The following is a 16,732-nucleotide window of genomic DNA, read 5'->3' as shown; positions in this document are numbered from 1 at the left end:
TTTGTTGTTTTTTTTTAACTTTATTAGCAAATATTGTATGTACAGAAGTTACCAACAAGGTATAGCTACATTCATGTGGAACAGCAGCATCAAACATGAAAGGACAGCAGCTACAATGATTGAGTAAATTATAAAATATAGTTAGAATAAGAAGTCATAATATAAATAATGAAGCCATGAACCTGTAAGGTAACTTTAATTGTCCCTCAGCGGCTCCTCAGCCCGGCTCGGCTCGGCTCTCTGCACCATGAAGCTGCGTCCTGAAGACGCTCCTCAGCCGGCGGCGACTCCCTGGTATCCGGGCCGGGAGGTGAGCTCTGGGCCGCGGCCTCAGACCTGCCGGAGCAGCGGGAGGATGCGGAGATAACGGAGCTGCTGCAGAGGTCAGTGAACGCATCATTAAACTCAATCAGACACAGTGTAATGATTTAATAATTGGACTGTTGTGTTGGTGTCGGTGCACTGAGAGAAAACTTCATAATTGAGTGTGTGTGTGTGTGTTAGTGTGTCTCTGTGTGTGTGTTTTGCAGCTTGATGGAGGCTCCATCAGCTGCTGCCTCAGTCCGGATCGCGGCTCCTCTTCCACGACGCGCCGCCATTGGTCGGAACACTTTGTCTCGGTGTCTGTTCTCACTCCTGATTGGCTGCGCGGCTTTGACAGGGCGCGAGAGGGCCGCCCTCTGCGCCTGGAAAAAAGAAAAAAAAACTCCTCCAGAAGTGAGTATCAATCAGAGAGAAGTTGGGGGGACAGAACGAGAAAAAGAAAGACGCGGAGTGGAAGCAGCGAGAGACGCGCGAGGCGGCAGACCGCATCAAAGCGATCAGGATGACACAGTCACTGCGCGCGCTGCGGCGTTTCTAGTCTCAGTGTGGATTAACTTTGGACACTTGGTGAGTTTGCGCCCCGCTGTAAACACTGACGTGTGCATTTTTTTTTTATTGTTTTGCTTCGCCGCGTCGGACGGACGGACGGAGTGAGTGGGTTTTTCGCCGCGTGCCTCCCTCCCCCCTTCGGGTGGATTTGAGAGAAATGAGCGAGAGGAGGCGATCTGCCGCAGCGCTGAGCTCGAGAGCCCACGCTTTTTCCGTGGAAGCCCTGATCGGCTCCAACAAGAAGAGGAAGCTGCGGGGCTGGGAGGAGAAGGAGCTGGAGTTGTCCATGGAGAGCCTCGCGACGGACGGAGAGGAGCCCGCGCACTGTCTGGACATGGACCCGGGTCAGTGACCGACACCACGGAGCTGCGTTAGAGCTGCGTTAGAGCTGATCACTGCTGCAGCGCTAAGCAGAACAAATATACACACATATAAATAAATATATAACCACCGAGTCCCCGCGAGTCAAAACATGGCTCCACTGTCAGTGACCCAGCCCGAGGCTCCACGCGCTCCACGTGAGAGCGGAGGAGAGTCAGTTGGAGCTGCAGCACCAGGACTCATCCAGACAGAGCTACAACTACAACCAGAGCTACAGTTACAGCTGGTTGGATGAGTCCTGGCTGCGGGTCACGGCGGGTCCAGGGGCCAGGTCTTGACTCCGGGCTGGTGGGTCACAGTGGGTGACGTCAGGAAACACGTAAAAAAAAAATGCTTGAATGAGTGAAAACAAAAGAAGTGTGTAGAAAGTTGTGCTGCTGCTGTTGGCTGCTCTCAGATCAGATGAGATGAGGTGAGGTCGTGGCTGCAGCAGGCTGCTCTCAGGCTGCTCTCAGGCCCGTGCTGAGGCCTCACGAGCCTCATCCAGAGAGGAGACACGGACAGGTTGAATCAGTGGCGTTAGAAATGACTACTATAATACTATAATACTAAAACTCTGCAGGCGGGAAGCTGCTGTGCGTCAAAACGCGTCTGTTTTGTGTTTTTTTTTTTTTTTTTGCGCCAAACGCAGAAAACAAACCGTGAGAGGAACTGACTCCATCATTCATGAGAAATGTCTGATGCGTTTACACAAGAATTCAACAAACAACCAGCCGGAAAAATGTGGTTAATTATGAAGTGCAGCAGCGGAATTATACGGAATATGTGTGTTAGATTAATATTATTATAATAAAGTAGAATTAACAACAGAAACGGAAGGAGGACTTTTAAATTGAAATGCAGCTAAATTAAGAAAAAAAACTAATTATGGAAATTCAGATGAATGAAAACTGTGATATTTTGTCAGATTAAAAAAAATGTTTTTTTCTTTATAATAAACATGATAAAACAGATCATAAAATTAGCCAGAGCTACGGTCTGATACGAGAAATTAATTCAAATGTTTTGGTATTTTTATTTATTTAATGGCTCAATTTTCATCAAGTTCCACATTAATTTAATGATTTTGTATTTGTTCCTCTACTAAGTGAATTAATTGATTTATCACAGTTGTGTTGAAATCTTCTCGCTGCTTCAGATCAGATCAGAGACAAACCTGCTGCAGCTCACTAGAGAAACTTCAGGAGATTTGAACCTCGACGCTTCTTTGACTTTGAGACTGATTTTTTTTTTTAAACAAAACTTTATTTTGAAAATTCAGTGAAACAAACTTCAGACAGTCTGATCGTCAGAGTTTGACTTTATCGCGTCTCGCAGGATTTTTTTTTTTTTAGATTTAGTGAAAGCAAATTTATTCTCTCGAGGCTCGTGGACCCAAAGAGGCCTGGCCTGCATAAATTATTGATTATTGATCATTTAAATGCAGCTTTAACATCACACACATGACGTCATCTTACATGTTCACCATCAGTTCATTAAATCTCCAGGCGGAGGTGAAGCTCTGCTCTCCCTCCTCCTCCGCCTCCTGCTCAAACAGGCCGGGGCCGCCGCGCGCTGACCTCCGCGGCGCTGCGTCTTTACGCACGAAGGGGGAGGCCTCGGAGCTGCTGCCAGTGACCAAGGAGTTAAAGTTTTAAAAACATGAAATACAATTAAATAATAAAAAAAAAATACCAGTGTGAGGAGAGAAGTAAATCAGAGAGGGAGGATCAGAGCAGAGTTGGTCCTGTGGATTCTCACGGGAAGGTTGTTGATGCTGCTGCTGCTGATGGTGGAGCAGCTACATGTCTGCGCTGTGGTTAGAGGAGGGAGGTGAAACTAGACGTTGATTACTAAACAGCTTGTTTGTGTGTGTGTTTTAAAAGGTGAAAGATAATTAACAGAAATGAGCCTCACACGTCATTAAAGGGCCATGACGTGGTTTCTCTTCGTCTGTGTTAGTTACGAGGACAAGAAGCGTTTCTCTGTCTCGGTCTCTGTCTCCTCAATGGTTCTTGTTCCGGCTAACTCCAGCGCTTTGTGACTGAATAAATACCCCAGTTCCCGGCCTCCGACCCCCCGCTCCACCCCACTCACTCCACCCCACCAACCCCTGGTCCCGCTCATTAGCAGGCGGGTTCCTGGCGGGTTCAGCGGGTCCTGCTCGGGTCCTGAAGCCTCCGGCCGCTCTGGCGCGTCGGGCGGCGGTGACCGAGAACAGCGAGTCTCTGTGGTCAGATTATGTGGTTTAGAGGAATCCTTAACGGAGTGATTTTATTTTTACTCAACTCCAGGCGAGGCTGGAAGCCGGCTGGTCGTATAACACGTTTATTAGCCTCAAAGACAAGGGCAGGACTGAGACACGCACACAGGCTCTGACACACAGGCTCGCATTTAACGGGCTCCTCGACAGCTCAGAAAAAAAGTGGTGTTAGACCTCACAAAACTGCTGCAACTACATCTCCCTAATATTTAAGACAACACTTAACAGCTCCGACTACATCCAGTATAAATCCCACATTTATCAAAGGCCTTGACCCAGATTTCGCGCTTCGCAGGCGGCACTTTGCGCTTTTACGCACGGATTACGCACAGAACCAAAACTCTCCAAACACCAGATTTTCAATGGAATATGCGAATTAAAAAAAAAAATCTGTTAATATTTATATAAAATAATTGATTAACATCCTCTCAGTGTTTCTTTAAAGAGCCACCAGATCTGTGTGTGTATATGTGTGTATGTGATTGAAGCTTTAACGGCTCCATCAGTGAGGAAACAGGTGCTCACACCGTGTGCACCGGGTTGTTCACGGATTTCACGGTTGCTACTGTCCTCCTCTGAAATCTGCCACAACCTCCTTCAACATATCAGTTATATAAACTAAAACTCCACAGTCCAGCGTGTTGACCTCCAAAACCTCACGAAGAGTCTACAAGAGGGAAAAACTCCACATAAAAAAAACATGTGCATCTGAGTTGTTATTGAATATTTTAATTCAGGAATTAAATTAAATCCAAAGATGGTCCCTTTTTATTCTTTTGGAAACATTACAGATATAAATAAATCTATTCAAGTTTCATAAACTATTCAAATCTCTGGAAAATGTTTTTTTTGTTTAGTTTTTAAAGATGGAAACACAGCCAAGTTCAAGAGGCTAAAGGAAAAATGAAACTCTCTTCAATCCTAAAACAATGAACTGATTAATCATTAAAGTGACAGTAATTTCCATGCAGATGTGCAGCAACATCTGTCTGCAGCCCCCAGTTTAAAATCTCAGCTTCAGCATCATTAAAACCAGCTCCTCATAACAGGCCTCTGATATTTAAAAAATAAATAAATACAAGAAAAATAATTTATAAATGAAAAATTAAATCCAGTTAAATCGTCACATTTGAAATTATCATAAATATGAATCATAAACGTCCGACAGCAGCAAACATCGTTAAAACTCTTCCTCCTTCTGTAAACTCATGTTTTCATGAATGTGTTAGATGGATTTTAAGTCAACATGGAGCCGCTGACTGAGGCTGGTGTGTGTATAAGTGTGTGTGTGTGTGTGTGTGTGTGTGTGTGTGTGTGTGTGTGTGTATAAGTGTGTGTGTGTTGCACGTGGGCCGAGGCACAGACGACCATTTGATGCTCAGCACTGACTTGATTAAATTCAGACCAATTAGTGGCCTGCTATGGATGTCAGCCTCGTTTTAATGAGGCCTGCCATGGTCTGATTGGGAGCCCTCAACCACAAGATACAGGCCCCATGTGTGTGTGTGTGTGTGTGTGTGTGTGTGTGTGTGTGTGTGTGTGTGTGTGTGTGTGTGAGAGAGAGACGCTAACCACAGCAGATATCAGCGTTGTGCTGACTGGGCAGATTGTTGATGATCAGTAAATGTCAGGTTTTATTCATTCAGTGTAAAAAAAAACAAACTGGATCTTTGACGTAGGAACAAACTGAACCGACCTGCAGAGAGTTCACCGAGTGTTTCAGCTCTTTGACTGTTTTATCATCAGTGTTTGAACTTTGGCTTCAGGCCTGAGGTCTGACTGCATGAACACAGACCCGTGTGTGTGTGTGTGTGTGTGTGTGTGTGTGTGTGTATCTGTGTGTGTGTGTGTTGAGTGGTGGAGGACGGGTCCTTCAGCCTGATGACAGGACGACCGCGCCGAGTCATCAGGCTCCTGTTTGGCCGCTGTTTCCCTCCTCTGGCACATTATCTCATTTAACGAAGCTGGAATGAACCTGATTCCTCTGAACGCCTCATCTCACACACACATACACACACACACACACACCAACATCCACTCACAGCTGCCTGCAGCAGATACAGTAACAGTGGAAAAATGCTCAAGCAGCGTTTAGTGTTGATATCACATACTGTATATCATAGTTTTTACCGTGGAGTCAAATCTTCTTCTTGTCTCAGTAGAAAAGTGTTCACGTCATTAAAACAGTAAATCTGCACTAATGATGAAAAAAAAATCACAATTACTGATCTTTAAATGACAGAAAATACACTGATCCGCCTCAAGATTAAACCAGGTGACTAGATTTATAGTTGTCGTGCATCAATCATCAGTCATTTGATTTGAAAACGTCAGGTATATGTAGATATTCAGAACTTAACAAAAAAAATGCACCAGCAAAACAATAAAAGCAGTCCCCTGTTTAATGTTCTGGCTTTAAATTGGAGTAAATATCATTTGCAGATCAAATGTGTTTTCAACTCTCTGTTATATTTACCGGTTTATCACCAAAACTTAGTTTCTGCTAAAACAAACTGATGCTGAGATCATCAGAGACGTGTCGGCCTGTCACTGCAGAAATAAAAACACCAACGCCACCAGAATACAGGTGTAACACACACAGGGCAGCGATGTTAATCCTCATTAAACTGAATTTGCTCTGTTTTAAACTTCCTGTCAGTGATTGGATAATAAAGTTCTCCAGAACAATCAGACGCCGTTAGAAAACTCAGATGAAATGTTTTTCTGTTGCTCTGCAGACGAGTTGTTGTTGTTGTTGTTGTTTCTGAGGAGGATCAGAGCTGCTGGAGCCGTCGATCCGTCTCCGTCCTCTTCCTCTTATTCTATTAGAGCTAAAGTATTTGCATGGAAAGTGAATAGACAGCTGTGTCTGTGTGTGTGAGTGTGTGTGTGTGTGTGTAGAGGAGTTAGAGTCAGAGGGAGCAGCAGCAGTGATGGTGTGTGACGTGATGCCTTCACTGGCTGCTGTGACATTAAGGATCTCCCAAGAAGAAGCAGATGATGGAAAGTGTCTCTGCCTCACTGTGGTCATTACATCCCCGCCTCCTCCTCTCCTCTTCCCCTTCCTCCTCCTCCTCCTCCCTCTGCTCCTCCTATCTCCATCCCTCCTCTCTCTCCTCTCCTCTCCTCTCTCCTTTCCAGCCTCGGCGTTTGGCTCGGCCCCGGAGCTGCGGTGGTTTTTTCGCCTGGGACTCTGTCCAGTCTCCCAGCAGCTCCGCATTTGCATAACCATATTTGTGTGCCCTTAGTCTGCCAAGTCAACCTCCTTGTGTCAGAGCCCTCAATAAATAATACATTATTAGATCCCCTTCTTTTAGGGGGAGGAGGAGGAGGAGGTGTAGGAGGAGGAGGTGGGGGAGGTGGGGGTGTAGGATATTCAGCTCTAAACTATTTCTGAGAAAAGTGAAATAAGAGCTGCATGTGTTGATGTTATGAGAGTCTCTGAGGTGTCCAGCGTTTTCTCTTTTCTCTCTCTTTTTTTTTTTTTTTTTTAACTTCCCAGCTGGAGAAACTATGATAGATTTTAATATTGAACCCCCCAAAAAGGGTTTTAATTTTATTGTGAAATAACATCGCACCACCAGTGTTGAGTAACATTTAAAGCTGCATGAGAGTGAAGTCAGAGAGGTTTCTGTGTTTCTCTTCAAGTGGGAGGAGCTCCTGCTGGTTTGAAGGTGATGTTATTAGATTCAGTTCAGTTCAGTTCAATTTTATTTATATAGCACGTTTAAAAAACAACCATTGTTGACCATTGAAGTGCTGTACAAGTCATATAATCAGACACATTATATCAAACACATTCAGACTCGGATCCATGACATGACATGACATGACAGGAAACTGCTTGGATTTAGGAGAGATGGTTTTTAATGTGGTGAGGTTTCTTCCTGCTGCAGATGTGGAGGTGGAGGAAAAAGATGCAAAAACAAATGAATAAAGAGAAAAACTGATGCTGCAAGCTGATGAGCATTCAGAGGAGTAACCATACAGACAGGAAGTTGGTGCTGCTCAGGTGTTGTGAGCCCTGTGAGTTGGTTTCTGTTGGTTTAAATGAAGTGAGGGAGGCTGAGGCCCGGGCTCGGTGTCTGGGTCTGAGGATGGAAACCTCTCCTGTAGGTCTGGAGCGGTTTCAGCCCGGAGGTTTTTTTTTTTTTTTTTGTATTAGTTGATGAGTCTGAGCGGTCAGTCTGTAAAAAGGACAAACTTGAAGGGAAACCGCGTGCTCCCTCCCTCCCTCTGGGACCCTTCATTCATTGTGTGGCCCCCAATTTGAAATTAATATTTTCTACATCGCGTTTCAAAAGGCTTCACGCAGCATTTATTCTGCTCTTGACATAAACCCAGAAGCTCCATGACGACGACGAGCCGGGCCTCGCGGCAGCAGCAGCAGCAGCAGCAGCAGCAGCCAACTGGGCCGCCGCTCCGCGTGCTGCAGGCGGCAGGTGATTTGGAGAGAGAGAGAGAGCGCACACACACAGAGATGGAGAGAGAGAAAGGGAGAGAGAGGGAGAGAGAAACCGCTGCGCCAACTTTCCTGCGTAAAGAGCTTATTAATTCCACTGTTTCAGAGCCGCCTCCTCATCTTCTTCCCTCATTCTCCTTCTCCTTCTCTCTCAGACTCGGAGGCGAGTCCCGGCTCGGACGGAGAGGGTCTGGCCGAGCGGACCTCGTGCTCCTTCGGCTCGCCCGCCGAGCTGGCCCCCGGCCCGGGCTGCGACCCCTCGCCCCCGGCCTCCATGGAGGAGATCCAGGTGGAGCTGCAGTGCGCGGACCTGTGGAAGCGCTTCCACGACATCGGCACCGAGATGATCATCACCAAGGCGGGCAGGTGGGGTGGGCCGGACACACACACACACACACACACACACACACACACACACACACACACACACACACACACACACACACACACACACACACACACACACACATACACTTCTGTTGGAAGTAGCCCAAAAAGTTTACGTGCAACTCTGTGGTGGACTAATGCACTCAAAAAAAGAATTCATTGGATGAACGTAATTTAATCATGCCACATATATCCCATCTAAACAAATCATGTTAAGTCAATCTATCTTGATTGTGTTGGTCTGATTTAATTAAATTACGTTAGTACAACACAATTTAATCGTGTTGGATGAACTAATATAGGTTTTGTCTGTTAAACTAATATAAATCATGTTGGATGAACTAATATAGGTTTTGTCTGTTAAACTAATATAAATCATGTTGGATGAACTAAAATAGTTTTTGTCTGTTAAACTAATATAAATCATGTTGGATTAACTAATATAGGTTTTGTCTGGTATACTAATATCTTGTCTTGTGTTGTTTTCACTGCTGGTGTAAGCATTATGTTTAGCTAACATACATAAAACAACAAGCATAAACGTTTACAATTTTTATTTAACATAGGTGCAACATAGACACTTTACCATTGTCTTATTGTCTTTGATGCATCTCCACAATATGCCACAGTACAACTTAAAGCAGAAGTAAGTGATATATTTGTGTTAATATAAGTCTTAAATAGTTATATCTTCCGACAGCAATCACTTACATAGAGTGTTTGGTCTGAAACACGGGTCTCTCAGTCCCTCTGCTCTGCTCTGAGCCGAGGAGAAAACATTTATCGTATCCTACAGTTTTTATCCAATGAGGAGAGAGAACGGCATGCAGGGCTGTGTGTGCAACCAAGGGACGCCGTGAATGTGGCGACGTAGGGACGAGGACTGTTATGGTGCGTTCAAGGAAACTCGTATTTTTCCGACCGTGAAGTGGTACCAGTTCGATCTGGTACGAGTTCACCAGTCGGAAGTTACGAGTGGCCGTTATAGTGACTTTAACAGGTAAAACAGGTCGGAAAAACACGAGTGGGTTGCCTGGAACGCTACAAAGTCGTAAGATGTGACTTGAAGCTGTAATTTACGATTTCAAAAGCCTGGCTGGAACGCAGCATTAGCGAAAACGACCGGACCACTTACTTCTGCTTTAACTGCTGACTAAAACAGTGTCTTAAATCCTTCCAGCACTCAATGAAAAGCACATTTTCTCGAAGACTTGCAACATTTTTTCAACCTTCGTCACAAATGCTTGTAGAATACACAAAAACACTGTTCTGTGTCATCTCCACACACACACACACGAGACTTTTCAACATAGGAGACAACAATCTTAATCTCAGTCCACTGTGCAAACTAAATTGTCTGTTGAAACATTTTTCTTCTAATCTTGAACTTTCAAAAACAAAAATCTGCATTGGCAGAGATGTGGGCAAATGCCATCCTTGAATCAGTCTTCATCAAGCTTATTCAAAAGCTTGTTTTTCAGGAGCTGTGTGCCTTGGATGACAACCTCCACCCATCCAAAGTGCATGTGAGGGTGGGTGGGTAAGCTCAGGTTCAGACAGTCCAAATAACAGAGCACAGGCAATCGCAGTGTCCCCCAAAACACTGAGGACCCCCACACCTTCAATCAGGACGACGATGTCCTCTGGATCATCTCCAGGCTCTGCATCCTCCTTCTGTATGTCGTACACTCCCATCACAGATTGCTCCATTGAAGTCTTGGCCTCTGTGTTTGCGCTCTATGGATTAAAATATGACAATACATACATTTGATATGAGTCTAGACAAAGTGTGGAAATAGGCTTCAACCACAGCAAGAACACTGCATAAAAGTAAATTTTATGAATAAAACTAAGAATTGAGCTCTAATTTATGCTTTCAAAGTAACAGTACTTAGCATCTGTTTGAGGGATGTAAATGATAATGTTACACAACAATCATCAATTCTGGCCAGGATTTGTACTAAATATATTAAAATGGTTAATAATATTGTTTTAGGACATTTAAAACATACATTCAGCCAATTATATCTCTAGTTTTCAACCTTGCAGAAATTTGAGAAATAGCAGATGATGAAAAACAAGGGCAAAGCAAAATGTACTTTATTTATACAGGGTTAGTTGTAGGGTATCACGTTTTAATATGCAATATTTACCACCCTTTGCTTCAAATTTAACACATCCAACAAGTAAATATGTGCTTTCTCTGACTGGCTACTTTGTCACACCCCATGCATGTAACTCACCATATATTATTTCACGAGTTTCTCATGGTCTGTGTTCAGGTAGACGCAAGGACTTGAGGATGCATGCTCGTCTTGTATGTAGTGTCATCCTGAAGAAAAAGGGAAACCATTTTAACAATATTCTGCATTTTAGGCAGCAGTTCCAAAAAGGAACTCCACAGTATTAACAGACTCTCTGAACTTTTGCACAACTTTTGAACAATTAAATACAAACCTTGGAAATGGCCACCATATGTCTAATCTTTTCCCGTGCCGCTCCACCTTTCCCTCGAAAGAGCTCCATCATGTGTGGAGAGTGTTGGTCGAGCTCAGCAAAGAATGTTGATAGCAGAGGTACAGTTGATATGCGTACAGTATGAACTCTTTGTCGATCTGAAAAACATCAACAATACACTCACTCATCCTATTTGAACATCACAACAATATACAACACAGGAAGGATGAACAGTGAATTACTACTGTAGCTGTGCAATCATGATATTATAGAGAGCCTAAGCGGAAGCAGGAAGTAACGGCGCCATGGGACCTCAACTCTGAAAAACTCGCCATTCAAATGAATGAGACTGAACATTTTATTTCGTGATCCGATTGAATTGCGCCATGAGAAAAAAATATGTCCTCTACCTGTTTAAAACATCACGTTTCATGAAGAGAAATAAGCCGTTTATCATAAAACGGCAACAGAAGAATGTATTTTGTGTAAAGACTGCTCTACGGACTACAGATCTGTGTCCCACAAAAAATACGTCACCAACTGACACGGGAAAGGGCGGCATTTGGTGTGTGACGTCACCTACGCGACCTGTAGTCTTTCTGGTTACAGATTCTTCTGAATTTTATTTTACAATAGCTTTACAACAAACTGCTGATTTCTCGGGATGAAACGTGATGTTTTAAACAGGTAGAGGTCATATTTTTTTCTCATGGCACAATTCAAACGGACCACGAAATAAAGTTTTCAGTCCCGTTCATTTGAATGGCGAGTTTTTCAGAGTTGAGGTCCCATGGTGACCGTTACTTCCTGCTTCTGCTTAGGCTCTCTATGGGTGGAAGGAAAAAAATCGATTCACAATACTATCACAATAGTATCAGCTGTCCGTCTGAGGACAGAGAACAGGTAGGAGGACAGAGACGAGGGAGGGGGACAGAGAAAAGGGAGAGGACAGAAAAAAGGAAGGAAGACAGAGACAAGGGAGGAGGAGAGAGAATGATGATCATAATGATGATGTTGTTTATAATGTTTAAGTAATTACCTACTACTCTGGCGACACAAGGCTTGCACTGCCACATACACGTCACTGAAAGAAAAGAAAGAAAATAGAAAAACATTAGCAAATGATAAATGAATGCACACAGACACAGACAAAAATATTAACAACTTACCATGTATTTTTGAGGTGCAAAAATCTCAGGGCATGAGGACACTCCTTTATTTTGGGATGTAGGCTATTTCTGGTAAAAAAGAGAAATTGTTTTAAGAAGGTTAATACAACATAATGTTTCTGTAGTGAATAGGGCAAGTATTACAATATTTGTAATTACATACATTGAAATATGAAGACTATTACTTAACCTTAATGAAACAATTTCTGTTAGCTGGGCAAGGACATGACATGTCTTCATAGAGATGACACATAGCCTCAGTTACTGCACCACAGCTTTCATAGCATCATAGTTTTAAACAGATTTAGACCGTTTGCTACCTTCCCAGACCTGCAGCTCCAACTCACGGTCGTCGATCAGTTATTTAGCCTGCTCTTAGCTGAAAAATGACGAGCCATCACAAACGCCGGTAGAGCGGCGCTGTCACTGTGTGTGGCTATGACTACATCCTGGCACGTCACACGCTGTTTAACCAAAGCACACAACCGAGGCGAACACCCACACACACACACACGCACACACGCACACACACGCACGGACAAGCTAACATGCTAAACGGACTCAGAAACCATAAACAATGATGCCCCCCCCCCCCCCCCCCCCCCCATATTCTCCACTCGTTTTTGTTAGCCATAGCAAAGTTAAGTTAAGTTAGCATTAACTGAGAAAAACGACTGACTAAAATATGTCTCACAAATGTCTAATGTGTACAATCCATCACTCACGCTGTTTAATTTAATACAATACATCTAAATTACTTACCAATATCACAGGTGGCAAACGTCCATCAAACTTTCCACTCCGACTTTTTTTTCTTCTTTTGAAATGTCTCTGCTTCCGGTGGGTGTGGCGCATGCGCAGTAGCTGTCCCTATCAGAGTCATTGATCTGAAGGACCTCAGTCTCATTGGATTGAAATGAATGAATCTAATTCATCTGATTTTTTCTTGATTCATGTTAAACCAACAAGAACAAATCATTTAATGAACATAAACATGATTCATTCATTTAATGTGAACATATTTCTAGTTTGTTAATCAAACACATGCCCTGGGTCAGTTTTTTGAGTGTGGCGCAGACGGACTGTGCGCCAAATGTGCGTAAACAGGAGATTTGCGATTTTCTTTTTATTAATTATTTGGTGAATAGAGAAGTGTTTTCCTTTAGTTTTATTACATTTATATTTTAATTATAATTTTACAAGGTGACGACAACTCAAAGGCACAAATGCGCATTTTATTTTATTTTATTTTTTGCAAATATGCGGAAGTTAAGGCAAGGCAAAGCAAGGCAATTTTATTTGTGTAGCCCGTTTTTACACACAGTTTGTCTCAAAGGGCTTTACATGGCATCATAACAACATCCTCTGCCCTTAGACCCTCACATCGACTGAGGAAAAACTCCATGGAAAACCCTTTTAACAGGCAAAAAGAGGAGAAACCTCAGGGTGAGCAACAGAGGAGGGATCCCTCACCCAAATGTGCAGACGCTGCGACCCGCAAACACCAGAGCGCCATTTTAGAAGCAACACAATTCAGTTAGAGCAGAGCACACACATATACACACACACACATACACACACACGCACCTCTGAGCTGTGTGTGGAGGGTGTTAATGTGTTGCACATGCAGGCCGCCTCGCCGCGCTCATGCAGGCCCGGACGAGGCGGCTGCAGGTTCCTTCTCCTGGTGTCGGAGAGAAACCAGGAGCTGGTTCTGATTAATCTCCTCTAACGTGTTCCGGCTTCTCTCGCGCGCGCTCGGGCCAAGAGTCCAAACCGGCGCGAGAGCAGGAGTTTGACCTGTTGGATCCTGCAGGAAGAACCTTAGTTTTACCCTTCACCCCCCCAGAGCAGCAGCAGCAGCAGCAGCAGCGGTGTGTCCTGCTGCCTCAGCCCGGGCTGCAGCTCCTCCTCCTCTCTTCACATCAGCCTCGGTTATAGATCTGGATTAACTTCTTCATCTTTAAACCTAATTTAACCCAGTTCAACAAGTTCACGTTCAACAAAGCGAATAAACGCGGTTTGCTGCAGACTAGAGACGATTCTTTATTTCATAACCAGTTTTATTTTATGAAATTATTTATTGGATAAAAAAAAAAAAAAAAAGTTTCTCGGTTAAATTTGCTGAATTAAGTGAAGTAACAGCTGCTGGACGACCATATTAATTAATAATGAAGAAAATGTAGTTTGATTACCTGTTTTATTAATTTAGTATTTTTATTCCAGTTATTTTTTATCCATTAAATCCTTAAATTCTCTGTCGAGGCTTTTACGCGCTTTTTACGCATCAGAATTTTCCATTCGCGCCATCATTTTATTATCATCTATATAGTTATTAATTGTATGTGTGGCCTTTATATAAAAATATTTTATTCCAATTAAAGCTCTGGTTTTTAACTTTTAAAACGAGAATTGGGTTTTCTCCGTGTCGTGCTCCTCAGCTCTTCCTCCTCCTCCTCCTCCTCCTCCTCCTCCTCCTCACAGTCCACCTACCGTTATAGACTGTACTCGGCTGCTTTTATGAATTGGGTTAAATTGGTAATCAGCTCATAAACAGAGCAACAATCAGTTCGCGCTGAAGCGGAGTGAAGCCGGACACGACCGTCGCCGTGTGTATTTCACGGCCTGCGCGTAATAAGGCCATAAATCCCGAGGAGCAGGGAAGCAGGAGAACAGTCCTCTCCTCTTCTCTCATTAGCCGGGCCCGGATTTACGAGCTCCAAATGAAAAGGGAAAAAACTGCAGCGTTTGAAGTGCAAAACGAGGAATTAAGTAGAAATGTCTCCCTCTCCATATACAGACCGTTATTTAATAGAAGTGCCGCTTTTTCCTCCTTTTTCATTTAAAGTTTTTTTTTTTCTTTTCTTTTCTTTTTTTTTCTTGAGGTTTGAATCAGTTTCAGCAGCAGCAGCTCAGAGCAGAGCAGAGAGCAGAGGAGAGGCTGCTAAATATAGAGCTCAGATAAAAATACATCTCTGCCTATTTATATAAATCACATTTACAATTACAGGGTGTTTTTTTTTTTGTTTTTTTTGAAGCATCATAATAAAAGAAAAACTAAGAACAGGCAGAGTGATCCTAAATCACTGGACCACAAAGGTCAGAGGTCACAGTGGGTTTAAGAATAAGCAGAGTTTCACTACGACTATGGAAAAACTGTAGAAATGTGCAAAGAGAAAGATTGTTATTTGTAACATTATTATGTATTCTATAAATTCACAGAGTTTAAGATAAGAGTCAGATAACGGCGAAGTGATAATTGTGAAATAAAAATGTGATTAATTTGATTTTTATTCAGTTAAAGTTCTCTCTGCATCTCCTCATTCAGACGACGTTCCTGCAGGTCGTCAGTCAGAGGAGTGAGAATCAGAGTGAAACGGCAAAATATAAAAATAAAAGAAAACATAGTACATGCATCTTAATATAAACACTGACAATAAAATGCTTAAAAATCCCAAAACAGTTAAAATTCTCTCTGCACATATTGAAAAACGAGTGACATTAATCTCAGGTCGTTTCTGTGTCTGAGCGACGAGGCGTTCGAGTTCATGTAGAAAAAAAAAAGACGTTTTCTGTGTAAAAGCTACAAATCCAACTAAAGTGACGGTAAAACATCAGCACTCAGAGTTTTTATCCATCGCTATTTTATTACTCATTGCTTAGGGTACACTGCGCTTTTATACATACAATAATAAACATGAAGTTGAACTATATCCAGTGAAGACGACACAGACACTGGGTATTTTCTGTCATTATTCAACAGTCTCTTGTGCAGCTCCCTACTCACACATATGCACACACAGTTTCAATAATCAATAGTTTTTCATCATAATAAAAATCAGAAGAATTCATTTACTTTCAGTTTTGACACTGACACTGCGGCGCTGCTGTTTTTTATCAGGCTGAAGCGTTAGTAATGTTCTTTGTTAGTGCGGAATTTCCTTTGTGTTTTTATTTCTCTGGTTCATATTTGACTTTACTTCACTATTCGAGCCTATCAACAGTTTATTTTCAGTGTTTTTCTTTGACCCAGTCTCGTTTATCGGTTATTTTCTTATTGTGTAGTTATTATTATTATGACGACACGGCGAAACACTTGCTCTGATAAAATAATATTAATCGACCTCGGGTTCCTCCACAGCTGCGGCGAAGCGACATGAAATCAGAGTTGTTATGTGTGGAGTTGGTGCGTTCATGCTTTTTAGAGTCTCCTAAATGAATTAAACACAGTTTGAATGTGTTTTGTGGGTCGATCGGCTGCAGAGCAGCTGCTGACGCTGACAGAGTGTCAGCAGCTGACACGGCTCATCAGGCCTCGGCCTCAGTGGAGCTGCTGCGCCAGGACACTTGTCAATTTCACAGGTGTTAAAGAAAGAGAAGGAGAAAAAAAAGGAGGAGAAGAAAGACAGAAACAAATATTTATTTTTCATTTATTTGTTTGTGTTGCTGTTTTTTTTTCTCAGGAGGATGTTTCCTGCCATGAGGGTGAAGATCGCAGGTCTGGACCCTCATCAGCAGTATTACATCGCCATGGACATCGTCCCCGTGGACAACAAGAGATACAGGTACCGTCCTCACACACACACATATTGTTTTAGTTTTTGCACACTTCCTCTTCCCGTCACCCTCCTAATGCAGGAATGTTTCTATCTCCACCAAACCACTGAGGCCTGAGCGCTTCAGTCAGAGCCACAGCCAGAATTGAGTTGTGGTAAATATGCTGAGTAATTGTAATTTTTTTCCCTCAGCATGAAAACTGTC

At 43.0% G+C, this 16,732-nt stretch overlaps 1 protein-coding gene and 1 long non-coding RNA gene across 2 annotated transcripts in view; one reads left to right on the top strand and one right to left on the bottom strand.

Moving 5' to 3' along the window:
- Positions 1–723: 723 nt before the first annotated feature.
- The window catches only part of tbx15 (T-box transcription factor 15), a gene marked incomplete at its 3' end in the record, with an annotated part of 42,774 nt that continues 26,765 nt past the window's right edge, over positions 724–16,732 (top strand). Inside the window, exons 1-3 of the mRNA XM_083997157.1 lie at positions 724–1,217; positions 8,114–8,324; positions 16,435–16,536. Of these exons, the coding sequence (XP_083853283.1) occupies positions 1,031–1,217; positions 8,114–8,324; positions 16,435–16,536 (500 nt within the window). The 5' untranslated portion in view covers positions 724–1,030. The remainder of the gene's footprint in view (positions 1,218–8,113; positions 8,325–16,434; positions 16,537–16,732) is intronic.
- On the bottom strand, positions 9,991–10,950 carry LOC311004550. The gene is made up of 3 exons (XR_014596312.1): positions 10,803–10,950; positions 10,589–10,677; positions 9,991–10,082 (listed from the first exon to the last, which is right to left on the bottom strand). It is a non-coding gene; the product is annotated as an uncharacterized lncRNA (long non-coding RNA).

The sequence above is a fragment of the Trachurus trachurus genome, assembly GCF_905171665.1.
Source record: "Trachurus trachurus genome assembly, chromosome: 21".
Lineage (NCBI taxonomy): Eukaryota > Metazoa > Chordata > Actinopteri > Carangiformes > Carangidae > Trachurus > Trachurus trachurus.
This window is presented reverse-complemented; position numbering and strand designations above follow the sequence as displayed.